Source organism: Lacerta agilis, chromosome 17 (genome assembly GCF_009819535.1).
Source record: "Lacerta agilis isolate rLacAgi1 chromosome 17, rLacAgi1.pri, whole genome shotgun sequence".
Lineage (NCBI taxonomy): Eukaryota > Metazoa > Chordata > Lepidosauria > Squamata > Lacertidae > Lacerta > Lacerta agilis.
In genome coordinates, this window is record NC_046328.1 from 21,673,609 (window position 1) to 21,687,175 (window position 13,567).

The 13,567-nt window shown below is 44.5% G+C and overlaps 1 protein-coding gene across 1 annotated transcript in view; it reads right to left on the reverse strand.

Annotated features, from left to right (window-relative positions):
* Positions 1-13,567, reverse strand: part of KSR2 (kinase suppressor of ras 2) — a 186,314-nt gene that overhangs the window by 73,932 nt on the left and 98,815 nt on the right. Inside the window, exons 6-8 of the mRNA XM_033136030.1 lie at positions 8,827-8,896; positions 5,712-5,795; positions 3,939-4,006 (exon numbers count right to left, since the gene is read on the reverse strand). Of these exons, the coding sequence (XP_032991921.1) occupies positions 3,939-4,006; positions 5,712-5,795; positions 8,827-8,896 (222 nt within the window). The remainder of the gene's footprint in view (positions 1-3,938; positions 4,007-5,711; positions 5,796-8,826; positions 8,897-13,567) is intronic.

Sequence of the window (13,567 nt, forward strand, 5' to 3'; positions counted from 1 at the left end):
TCACAAATCAATTTCTGTGCCACCGGCTCAATGGGCTGCCCTTTCCAGATGGTTAATTAATATGTCAAATGCTCAAGTCACCCAATACGGGCTGCTGGAGCGCTGCAGCCTCCATTGTGAAGACTGACCGTTGAGTGCCAATATTTTTTCTCCGTCTTTCCAGCCAGTCACAGATCCGTGCTGGGACCTGGTTTCTTATCCCTTGCACTGCTGGTTATACGGGGGCTATTTGTAAGCAATGCTCAAGCCTGGCTAAATCTCTTCCCCAATCACTTTAAGCTTATTGTAATTACTTCCAAATGTCTCATTCATTCTACCCATCCCTTGAGTGTCACAATACCAGGTTCCTTATTCCCCGTAGCCCCTCATCCTTTTATGCTACTTTGCTCTGATTCCTGTTCCACCAAAGATCTTCCCACCTAAGCAGTGGTTCCCTCACCCTACCAGGAAGTAGTATATCACTTTCTGTTCAAACCGGGCATTTGTCTGAACAACAAGAGCATTCATTCAGTGCCCCATGGCTAGAGGTGTTTGAGAATTCCCAGAGGAACAATATAAGAGAATGGGTGGTGCTCATTTTTTGTTTTTTTTGTTTGTCCCATGTCTGAAACAGAAATTTATCCAGTGGATATGATTAGTATTCACTGTTGTTACTTTCAATCTGCTAATGATATGTTATTATTTATTGATTGATGGATTGAATTTATATCCCACCCTCCCTCCCCAAAGAGCCCAGGGTGGCAAGCAAATGTACGATTTAAAACAAAGAAGAATGCAAAAACATTCCTAGAAGATCAAAACATTCTAAGAACAATTACAATTAAGAACATCTAAAATCAGTTACAGTTATCAGTTTAATCTTTTTTTTTAAAGAAAAATTCTTCCATCCAATGATCTTATGGATGCCAGGAACAGTGTTCTCCGCCAATAAATGTCTGGGTAAACAGAACATTCTCAAATTCCACCTGAAATTAGTAACGATGAGACAGGCACAACTCAATAGGGAGGGCGTTCCACAACTAAGGGAACCACCACTGAAAGACTCTGTCATATAACAGCGGTCCTGAAAGACCTACATTGGCTCCCAGTACATTTCTGAGCACAATTCAAGTGTTGGTGCTGACCTTTAAAGCCCTAAATGGCCTCGGTCCAGCATACCTGAAGAAGCGTCTACCCCCATCATTCAGCCTGGACACTGAGGCCCAGTTCCAAGGGTCTTCCGGCAGTTCCCTCCCTGCGAGAAGTGAGGTTACAGGAACCAGGCAGAGGGCCTTCTCGGTAGTGGCGCCCGCCCTGTGGAACGCCCTCCCATCAGATGTCCAGGAATAAACAACTATCTGACTTTTAGAAGACATCTGAAGGCAGCAATGTTTAGGGAAGATTTAATGTTTGATGTTTTATCGTGTTTTAAATATTCTGTTGGGAGCAGCCCAGATGGGTGGGGTATAAATAATTTATTATTATTATTATTATTATTATTATTATTATTATTATTATTGCCAACCGGTAGCCGCCAGTGATGGTATTATGAAGGCCTCATCTACCCATCGTAGGATATTATGATTTACCCACACACACACTGCATTGTGCTTCCTTTGCATCAAAATGAACAGTGTGGAATAACATAATTACATTTTTTTATTTTAAAAATCAGCTCCAGCAGACAGCGAGACAAATAACGTCATTTTCATTGGGTCAAATGGTAACAAAATCGAAATGGCGCTGTATGCAGCAACTATGGGTCAGGATTGAAAGTGATGCTTCTATCCTTTCTGTGACTTACGGTGGGATTTAGGGAGCTATTGTGAACCCCAGATTCTGACTATTGCAAATAATAATTTGCCATTGATAACCTAAATACAGTCATACTCGGGATACGTCCGCTTCGGCTTACGTATTTTCGGGTTACGTACTCCAGTAACCTGGAAGGTTTTTCGGCGTGTGCGCAATCCGCACATCCACAGAAAAGTTCTGCGCTGTCTGCATGCGCAGAAACGTTCTGTGCAGTTCGTGCATGCGCAAAGTGCAATTTTCGGGTTGCGTACTTTTCGGGTTACGAACGGCAACCCGGAACCAATTAAGTACGTAACCCGAGGTACCACTGTATTATAGCCAACGCCTTTCCTTTTCCTGGATGTCAACACCAAAGAGTTCACCTGACTCTTCTCTATTCGTTTCCCGATGCAGAACCCTTACAATTAGGGACAATAAGTAACTCATTAAAAGCATTTAGCAAAAGGGAAAAAAATCAAGTATTCTCCCAGTGCAGGTGTATTTAGCAAGCATCAAGCAGCAGGAGCCTCATTAGAGCTAATGAAATGCACATTTCTGATTCTGGATTTCCAAATGGTCCCCCTCCAGGTATGGGGAACGCTTTAATGAAAGGCAAAGCCATCTTCTGGCAAGAAAGGCTTCCTCCTGGGGCCTGGGAGGCTTCCTCTTCATATGCATGAAGTGGTCTCCTACAGCTAAGGGAGCTTTTTGCATGAAGCCATGTGTCAGCCTCCATCCGGCTGGTAATGCTCCTCCGTGTGGTGGGAGGCAGGATGGTCCAAACCAATCTGGTTCACAATCCCCAGACAATGCACTAAAGGTCATAACTCAGGGGCAGGGCGCCTGCTTTGAATGCCAAAGGTTGCTGGTTCAGATCCTGGCATCTCCCAGTAGGGTTGGAAAAGGTTCTTGCTTGAGACTCTGGAAAGCCACCGCCTGTTAGTGCATACCCTCCAACATTTCTCTGATGAAAATAGGGACGTTCTATTATTATTATTATTATTATTATTATTATTATTATTATTATATATCCAAGCCATCTGACTGGCTTGCCCCAGCCACTCTGGGTGGCTTCCATATATAAAGCATAATAAAACATTAAACATTAAAAAAAAACCCTTCCCTATACAGTCATATTTTGGATCCCGAATGCCTTGGTACTCGGACGTTTTGGCTCCCTAACAACGTAAACCCGGAAGTGAGTGTTCCGGTTTGTGAACGTTCTTTGGAACCCGAATGTCCGACAGGGGTTCCATGGCTTCTGATTGGCTGCTGGAGCTTCCTGCTGCCAATCAGAAGCCGCACTTTGGTTTCCAGACGTTTTGGAAGCCAAACGGACTTCTGGAATGGATTCCGTTCGATTTCCGAGGTACGACTGTACAGGGCTGCCTGCATATGTCTTCTAAAGGTTGTATAGTTTCTTATCTCCTTGGCTCAGGGGTTGCATAACTGCATGCTCTGCAACATTTCTCCAATTAAAATAGGGACGTCCTAAGGAAAAGTGGGGCATTCTGGGATCAAATCAGAAACCAAGCCGACTTCTGTAAATCTAGGACTGTCCCTAAAAAATAGGGACACTTGGAAGGTCTGTAGTCGTGACCATACTAAGCTAGACGGCCCAGTGATCAGACTTAGTATAATGAAGGGCTGTAGCTCAGTGGTGGACCTTCTGCTTTGCGCACAGAGGAAGTCCTAGGTTCAGTCCCCAGGTAGGGCTAGGAAACACCTCTCCTTGAAATCCTAGGAAATTTGCTGCCTGTAGTCAGTGTAGAAAATACTGAGCTAGACGGACCCATTATTAGGCAGCTTCCTACATCCCTACATGAGCAAATGAAATAACAGTTTTTTTAAAAAAGAAAGAAAGAAAGAAAGAAGAAAGAAAGAAAGAAAGAAAGAAAGAAAAAATGGGAAGGAAAGGGTTAAAAGATCCAGGGCCCGGACTCAGGACCCTGACTGTGTCCCCTGCCATCATTTCTGCAGGCAAGAAAAGAGGAAGGACGAAGCAAAGGAGAACAGCAGGCCTGGGAGTGCCCAGAGGAGATATGTACCTGGCTCGGCGTTTGAAGAAGAAAGAAAGAAAGAGCTACGAAAGGCAACTGTCTTGCTCTGTCCTGGGCTACAAATCAGGCGGAAGATCTCAGAGACACGGCGGTAGCTGCCCTTACCTCCACGGTGGATGATCAGCAGGTGACATGGCGGGGCCTCTTTGGTACATTTGTTGTGGCACTTTAGCCTAAGAGACAGGAGAGACAAGAGCACTTTGAGAACCGCAGTTTGGTCTAGGAAGGGCTGTAGCTCAGTGGTCAGAGTATCTGCTTTGCACACAGAAGGTCCCAGGTTCAGTCCCCACTGGCATCACCAGGTATTATAATAATAATAATAATACCTGAAGGAGCATCTCCACCACCATCATTCAGCCCAGACACTGAGGTCCAGCTCCGAGGGCCTTCTGGCGATTCCCTCATTGCAAGAAGTGAAGTTACAGGGAACCAGGAGGAAGGATTTCTCAGTAATGGCGCCCGCCCTGTGGAATGCCCTCCCATCAGATGTCAAAGAAATAAAGAACTACACAACTTTTAGAAGACATCTGAAGGCAGCCCCGTATCTGTAAGTTTTTAATGTTTGGTGTTTTATTATGTTTTTATTAATAAATCTGACTGGGTTGCCCCAGCCACTCTGGGCAGCTTCCAACAGAATATAAAAAACACACAACAAAACAACATCTGACATTAAAAAACTTCCTAGTACAGGGCTGCCTTCAGATGTCTATGGAAAGTCATATAATTGTTTAACTCTTTAACTATTTGTCATCTGATGGGAGGGTGTTCCACAGGGCAGGCGCCACTACCGACAAGGCCCTCTGCATGGTTCCCTGTAATTTCACTTCTCACAGTGAGGGAACTGCCAGAAGGCCCTCAGAACTGGACCTCAGTGTCTGGGCTGGGAACGTCCCCTGTCTAAAACCCAGAGAGCTGTTATCAATCCATCCAATAGATCTGAGCCTCCTCTGTCTTTTATATGGTGTCTCGAAGACAGCTCTAACTATTCTGCATAAGTACCTCCATGCCCCACCTGACCAAAGGGTCGGCTGACTCCACCTGAAATCTTTCTCTCGCTCTCTCTCTTTAACTATTTGAAAGCTGGACGGAAGCCAGTAATCAGCTACTTATTCCCCGAGCAGTGCTTGGACCTTTGGGGCCATAAAGATGATATTTATATGCACCCATTGCATCATCATTGTTCTTATTAGCCAGTATGGTATAGTGGTTAGACTGTCGAGCTTGAAATCCCCACTCGGGGGACCTTGGTCCAGTTGCCAACTCTCTGCCTAACCTACCTCGCAGGGTTGTTGTGAAGGTAAAATTGAGGGAAAGAAACCTTTGTCTACTCAGACTGTATGTGCGAGAGCAACCTGATGAAATGCGTAGGCAGGTAACCACATATCTTGGAGGGAAAGTGGGGTAGAAAATGCAGCAATAAAAAGAGGCAGATCTCCTTCAGTCAGTCCCCTGTTGGTATCAAGAAGGCTGGCATGTAGCCTACATGGAAAAGCTTGCACACAAACTTAGGGTCTTACATGGCATTTCTAAACCAGTCAAACTCATTAAGAACTACTTTGCTTTTATTACACATGTGTGCATCAAGGAATATGTTAATCCTCCGGCTCAATAGGCTTCAATTTGGAATTCATAATTGCTATTTAATGTCTCATCTTTATTTGTACTTTTGAACTATTATTTAGATGACTGGGATCTTTTGTTTCATTGCTGCAGTTCTTTTTCTCGCTTCTTGGATCACTTGGACGTGTTACAGGGGGGAAGGGAGCTGGGGTGGGCTCTTTTCCATGTTCTCACAGTTGTGTATTTTGCCTGCCATGAAAAACAATAATAGTTACTTATATTTGAAAAACAGAGGGAGAGGGAGAGAGAGAGACGTACTTGCAGTTTTTACATTTCAGTCCAAACAACATTCCTTTCCCACAGACAGTGCATGTCTGAGACATCCAATACTTGGTGGAAAACCTGTGCAGAGAGAGAGTGAGAGAGAAAGGTTGACCTTTGTTAAGTCTTAAGCAAAAGCTCCTTCTCAAAACAGTGAAATGTGTTATTTTTAATAAACCTGATTGTGCTCTGCTCTCCCTAGTCACCAAGACCAGCAGCACCAGAATTGCTTATTGATTCTGGTTTAGGAAGCCGATGAGAATCAATTCTGCCTGCAGCATGTGCCACTCTATCCTTGAGTGGGAGTTTTGAGAGTGAGAAAACACGTCACAATTGTTAATTTCAGTCAGCTAATCGGGGTCCGTATTTGCTCGTTAGCAACCCAGGGAGGTAAAGCACAACCCGTGATCTTAAAAAAAGAGAGCATGGACTCAAGATTTTATTGGAAACAAATCAGGACCTCAGCATGCCCTATGAGCGGGGAAACACCTTAAAAATGCCTTCGCTGCTCCAGGATATGTCCAGTGAAGCTATCCAGGTGGTTCAACAACCAGCCGAGCCGCATCCCACTGTGTTATTTTCCTTCCTACCTGTTACTGGCCCATCTTATTCACATTTCTTCCAAGAGAGTGGGGGGGGTGGTGGCTACTGGCATAGCATTTACTCAAGGTCAGGAGGCCATAGATAAAGCATAGTGGTTTTATCGACAGAAGCTGGAGCCTTATCTAAGTGATATCAGAAATTGAAATAGTGCTTAGAAGGGGCTTTATTGAGACTGGGCATTGACACACAGGCACACACCAGCACCGGCCTTTTGCTTATCAGCACTCTGCGTCCAAGATTATAATGCAGCAAATTAAACAGTCCAAGCAGACTCCAGAGAAAGGTTTTTCTCCAGACTACTCGCGCTGTAGAGTGGCTCTGTCCCTCAGATAGGATGAAATGGGCAAAAGTGAAGGTAAGGGTTGGGCAAACTTTGGTCTTGGGGCTCAAGGCAGCCCTGGTGTAATTTCCAAAGCACCCTACTGGGATCAGTTCAGACCTCTGGTAAGAGTGATCTGACTCTCTGCTGGGCAGAGACAAAAAGGGAGGAGAAATACTGTACAGTATATGGGTGTCAGCGAGCCTTTTTCTGACGGAATTCTCCGGAACTCCGTTCCAGCTCCTCTCAGGCATTCGTCGAGAGTTCCAGCACCTCTTTTTCTAGAAAAATAGCAGTAGGTGTCAAAAAAGGGGGAGAATAAAGGGGTGTCAGAGAGAGAGAGAGGTGTGTCAGAAAGAAAAAGGAGTGTTGGAAAGAGAGGGAGCGAAGAAGGAAGGAAGAGATATCAGAAAGAAGTGGGAGAAGAGGGATGTCCTCATCTGCTTTTGACTCTGGCCCTCCTGCCCACTGCTGGTCTCTGCCCCAGCCAAAGCTGGCATGCTGCCCCCCAACAGATGACCCAGCCCAAGAGAATGCAGCCCTTGACAGGAGGGTTGGGAGTTACCCGCCCTTAGCTGGGTTTAAAGTGATTCGGCTGAAGAAGGTTGTCAAGTTGCCAAAGCCAGTAACTGAGAGAAATAACCACAATGCATTTTCTGGTTTCTTAGGGAGTGGGGTTTGCCCAATGGTGCTGCAGCCATTGCTTAGCTGTTCCTTCATTTGAGATAATAATAATAATAATAATAATAATAAAACTTTATTACGGTCATAGACCAGCAAAAACTCCCTTCATTTGAGAGTTTACAGTTGGTATGTAAACAGTCTGGCCTGGTCAGCTGATGCCTCACTAGTGAGCAGTAAATGGGCGAGAGACAGTCTCAGAGGAATCTGTGTTTTTCAAATGAGGTATCCAGCAGAGTCCATTTTCAGCAATCAAGGATGCTTCATAATTATAATGGATTTAAGAGGAATACAATATTTCTGCGGCGGGAGAGAAATGGCATTACACTTTGGGGGGTCCAACTCCCCTCAGAGCAGGAGCCAGTAGCTCTTGGCTCTCAAGAGACCACTGCTAGCTAGTCCTGCCATTTTGCTCTCAGCCGGAAGAAGCCAGATTCCTATGGAGGGGGGACAGTACAGCTTACTCCCTCCCCACCAGGTCTTGGGACTGCGTTCCCATCCAGACTGAAGACACAGATGACATCTTCTCCTCCATCTTCCCAGCTGAGTTTAATGGGGTTACAAGTGTTGTTTTTGATTCAAGGGTTATCATATCTGTATTGCTATTGTCTGTATTCACATTGGGGGAAAGTAACTGCCTTCCTGTTCCAGAAGGAACAGCTACCATTGGTTCATTCAAGTTGCTGCATTTGGATCCTCAGTCTTATTGGTTCCCACCAAAAGGCAGCTTTGTGATTGCTTCAGATTGTTCCCTCCAAAATGTATCCTTTCTAGCCAGTTTTTCTATCCCTATAAATGTATCTCCCTCTCCTCAGTTCCCCAGTCTTGTTTGTCTGAATAAAGAGTGTTACACGAAGAAGCTGTCTCCTGCCTGCTATGTTAGAGTTGAAATCACTTGCTGAATCACGATCCCCACGTTACAACAAGGGCCTGTCAGTGCCACCTACTGACTGGAGGTCAGATGCTACCATAGAGTCTCTAAAGCTCCAAAACTAAAATTTGCACCACCTACTGTCGGGCTCCCTGTACAAATAGTGGCCAGGCACCACAGGGAAGCAGGTATTGGCTTGAGGGGGTCCTCGGCACAGCGCCCTTCCATTTGCCCCGGAATGATGCCATGCCAGGGGCTTTGTGGGAAATTAAAATGGCAGCACAGAAATGCAACCACACATTCCCCCCCCCCCCGAATTCTATGGTGATAGAAACAGGAAGGAATATAAGAAGCTGCCTTGGGTCACATTCGTACATATGTACATTTAAATCACTATGATACCACTTTAAACAGCCATGACTCCCCCAAAGAATCCTGGGAAACTGTGATGGTTGCTGAGAGTTCCTCATTCCTTACTCACTGGTAACCATTGGCACTGGACCCTCAACAGAGTAGGCAATAATTCTCCCTTACCTGAAACTATATCCCTCCTGAGGTAAACTGTTTCTCAATCATAACATTTAAAAAAAAGAAAAAGAAGAAAAGACATATCTGAGTTTTTTTTAATCACCTCATACCTGTGTTTGATTGAGTTTCCAAGATCCCGTCGAGGAATTTGCGGGGACCAGCGAGGTACTGAGAGTGTATCTGAAAGACAGAAATTAGAGGGGAAAGAGTTGATCCCAGGCAGTCAGATTCAAAATTATTTCTGCCACAATTGTCTGGCTTATATATCAGGGATGCCATTATGAATTCTCAAAAACAAAAACAACAAAAAAGCCTTCTAAACAAATCTCAGCATCTTGGCATGACAAGCGGGATACTATGTTGTGATACTGTGTTGTTGTACTGTGTGGAGTATAGCCAGCCATGCCCTTTTCTGGGTACTCCATTCCATCTCTCTTCATCCCCTCTCTCTCATTCCCCCCCCAACAGTCAGTCATGATTCCATGGCCACTGAGCATTGTTTGCAAGGTTACTTCCTGTCCCTCTACTTCTGACCCAGTTGAAATAATAGAAATTCTGTAGCAGACCCTCCAAGTGTCCCTATTTTTCCAGGGACAGTCCCCCCCCCCCCCCCCCACCCCCCCCCCCCCCCCCCCCGGATTTACAGAAGCTGTTCCCAGTTTCTGATTTGAATATCCCACTTTTCATTAGGATGTCCCTGTTTTCATCAGAGAAATGTTGGAGGGTATCGGGTTATGCAACACCCCAAGCCAAGGAGATAAGTAACTATATAACCTTTTTAGAAGACATCTGAAGGCAGCCCTGTATAGGGAACTTTTTAAAATGTTTAATTATGTTTTTATATGTTGGAAGCCGCCCAGAGTGGCTGGTACAACCCAGTCAGATGCAGATGGGTGGGGTATTATTATTATTATTATTATTGAATAGGGCATCCCAATTTCATCAGAGGAATGTTGGAGGGTATGCTATAGGCTTCCACATGTAATAATAATGATAATAAATGCATTGTTTACCCTAGAGAGAACGATTTATAGAAAGAGCATTTCGGCACAGTTACAGTACAAGCATTGGCTTTATTTTAACAGCAGAGGCTCTTGGGTACCAAAGTGAAAATCAAATATGATTCTCGGAGACCCAAATGCCATCCATTAGGGATGCAAGCCTGGGCCCACGGACATCTGACCACCTGAAACAGCCAGACAGACTCCAGCAGCGACCCCTGGGTTTCCTATGCATACCTGCCAATCCTTCAGCAAACACGCTCCCGGGGTGTTTTTTTAACATAGGATATGAACGCCTCTGTTTGCTTTCATATCCCATTTTAATATTGCAGGTTGAGGCGTTCTTAATTATGTGCCATTTCAGAAGGTTACATTTGCATGTGGCTTCCTGTGCGGAGAGCAGCGCTCCCTCTGCTGCTCAGGAACAACTCCACCACATCAATGTGCATCTCAACACAATGCGGGGAGGGGAGACCACTATGCAAAGACCCAAGAACTGCCACATTCAGACCATACATTTAAAGCACAATGATACTTTAATGGTGCTGGGCTGGTACATTATTATTATTATATTATTATTATTATATTATTAGATACTTTTAAGCAGAAGTCGGCTGGCTATCCGTCATGGATGCTAATAATAATAATACAGTGGTACCTCGGTTTTCAAGGGACGTGGGTGGCGCTGTGGTCTAAACCACAGAGCCTAGGGCTTGCTGATCGGAAGGTTGGCGGTTCGAATCCCCATGACGGGGTGAGCTCCCGTTGCTCGGTCCCAGCTCCTGCCCACCTAAAGTTCGAAAGCACATCAAGTGCAAGTAGATAAACAGGTACCGCTCTGGCAGGAAGGTAAACGCCGTTTCCGTGCGCTGCTCTGGTTCGCCAGAAGCGGCTTAGTCCCACTGGCCACATGACCCGAAAGCTGTCTGCAAACAAACACCAGCTCCCTCAGCCTATAGAGCAACATGAGCGCCGCAACCCCAGAGTCGTCCAGAACTGGACCTTAATGTCAGGGGTACCTTTACCTTTACCTTTTTACCTCGGTTTTCGAACATAATCCGTTCTGGAAGACCGTTTGGCTTTTGAAACGTTTGAAAACCGAGGCGCAAAGGGCGGTCTGCCAATTCAATAGAGAAAATTGTGAAAAACAACACAGTGGAAGCCGTTTGAATTCCAAGGCGCGTTTGATAATGGAAGCATTTACTTCTGGGTTTTCAGTCTTTGAAAACCAAAACATTTGGCAACAGAGACGTCCGAAAACCAAGGTCCACTGTAATAATAATTTATTACTTCTGCCCTACCATCATGACTGGATTGCCCAAGACACTCTGGGCAGCTTCCAACATAATAAAATCACAGGAAATGTCTAACATTAAAAAGTTCCCAATACAGGGCTGCCTTCATTGGTCTTTGGAAAGTTGTGTAGCTGTTTATTTGTTTGATTGGAGGGCATTCCACAGGATGGGCGTCACCACTGAGAAGGCCCTCTGCCTGTTTAGCTGAAAACTAATAATTTGTTGTGATTCCTGCATCGCAGGCAGTTAGACTAGATGATCCTTGGAGTCTTTTGCAACTCTGCTGTTCTATGAGTCTGTGATACCATCTTAGAGAGGTATGGCTTTCCCCAAAGAATTAGGGGAGCTGAAATTTATTAAGGGTGTCGAGAGATGTTAATAGACCCCCAGTTCCCCTCAAAGAGCTACAATCCCCAGGGCAGTTTAAAAATCAAACCCTCTTCACTGGCAACTCTGGGCACTGGTAGTTAGGCGTGGGGGTAATATCTTAGTAACTCTCAGCACCCTTTCCAAATTACACTCCCCAGGATTCATTGGGTGGAGCCAGGATTGTCTTAAATGGTATGGTGCTATTTTAAACTCGTGGTGCGAGTGTGGCAGAGGACAAGCTGTGGAGTCCAGATGTCGTGGACTGGCTGGATGCAGGGGAATGGTGGGAGGCATCAGCTGGGGAGCCCCCAAGAGAACCCCCAGGGGAAGAAGGCTCAGATCCAGGGGGGTGGTGGTGGGATGACGATAAGTGGTCAGAGAGAGAACTACTTTCCATAGTTTTTCCCAGTCCTCAAATTGTATATTGTGCCCCACATCTTGGGCCCATTTAATCATTACTGACTTAACCTCCTCATCTTTCGTCTCCCATTCTAAAAAGATACTATAAGCGTTCTTCAACAACTTTACCTTCTCCCCTACAACTTCTTTTTGAAATCTAGAAACAGTATAACTAAACCTTTTTTATTGTCTTCCTTATAAATTTCATTTAATTGTCTATAATGTAGCCAACTCTGAACATATCATTTTTAATGTATTTTTTCCATCTTGGTCTTTCAGTAAGTCTCTGTATGTAGGCCATTTTTCTCAAGCGGTTTGAGCAGTGAAGCCTCAGCTGGTGATAACCACCAAGGAGTTTTTTTGTTCTAGAGCTTAACTACTTTTTAATAAACCTCTTTAATGTGTTTTAAGATCTTTGTAATTTATCTGTGTTGTTTCGATTTGTGTAAGGCACCTTGAGCCCTGGTCTAGGGAACAGGCAGCATATTATAATTAATTATAAATTTAATAATGCTTTTTCTCTTTAAAAAAATGTTTAGGGGTACAGTGGTACCTCGGGTTAAGAACTTAATTCATTCTGGAGGTCCGTTCTTAACCTGAAACTGTTCTAAACCTGAGGTACCACTTTAGCTAATGGGGCCTCCCGCTGCCGCCGCGCGCCGCCATCGTGCAATTCTGTTCCCATCCCGAAGCAAAGTTCTTAACCCAGGTAATATTTCTGGGTTAGTGGAGTCTATAACCTGAAACGTCTGTAACCTGAAGCGTCTGTAACCCAAGGTACCACCATAACTCTCATTTTCCTACTCATATTGAAATACTGCCCCTCAACGAGGCCAAACTTAGATTCACAAAATGTTTAGGGGTATGTGTACCCCTGTGTACCCCCAAGGAAAAAAGCACTGATTATAATATTAGTAGCCAAACACATATCCAACAGCAATCAGTTTCCTTCAGGTATTACCCAATGATAGGTTGGGGGGGTCAAAGGCAAAAGTGGACGGAGCAATGAATGAATATGTTACCTTTTATTTTTATTTTATTTTTTCTACATAGAACAATTCAGAGAAGTGAAAAAGAACAACTATGTTCTGATCCACACAGCAAATAACCAAGTCCTCAAGACAGCCTGGTTCTCAGGCCTATGATGTCCTGGACAAGATACATATCTGCTGCTTTGTGGTTCTGTTCATCCAGTATCTGCTCCCCCCCCCCCATTTGAAGATGGTGTCAACAAGTTTTGCTCCTTTGTCTGTTGGGGAATTAATACCTTGGGAGCCAAGCCAGGCGTTGAATAAAGATTACCTGCTGACAGTCCCAAAAGAAAGCTAGTTTTACACCATGCGAGGATCTGGTCCGTTGAAGTACAAAAGGACCTTTTATATTCTGAAATGCTGTTTGCTCATCACTAAATCACATTATACAAATGTGGCCCCCCTTCCTCTGCCCCCGCCATCCTTTGTGAAGCAAACAAGCGGACAATTAAAGTTACTTACCTGAAGTTAAATTAAAACCTTTGCTTTATCATCCGCAATTTATTTCTGCTAACTTTCAGCTGGCCTCAATTAAATCAAGCTGTTTTAAAAGAGATGGGGGGTGGGGTGGGGAAGTGGCTGAGGGGATTTAATTACTTTCTATAACATGCTCATTGTCAAAAAATTATTATTAAAGTGTATCAGGAATCATAACCTCTGAACAAAGCAGTGAGACCCTCCGTGATTCGCAGGTAATTATTTTCATTACGGGGATGATGAATGAAGGATCTGAGATATTAACAATACCTCCACACA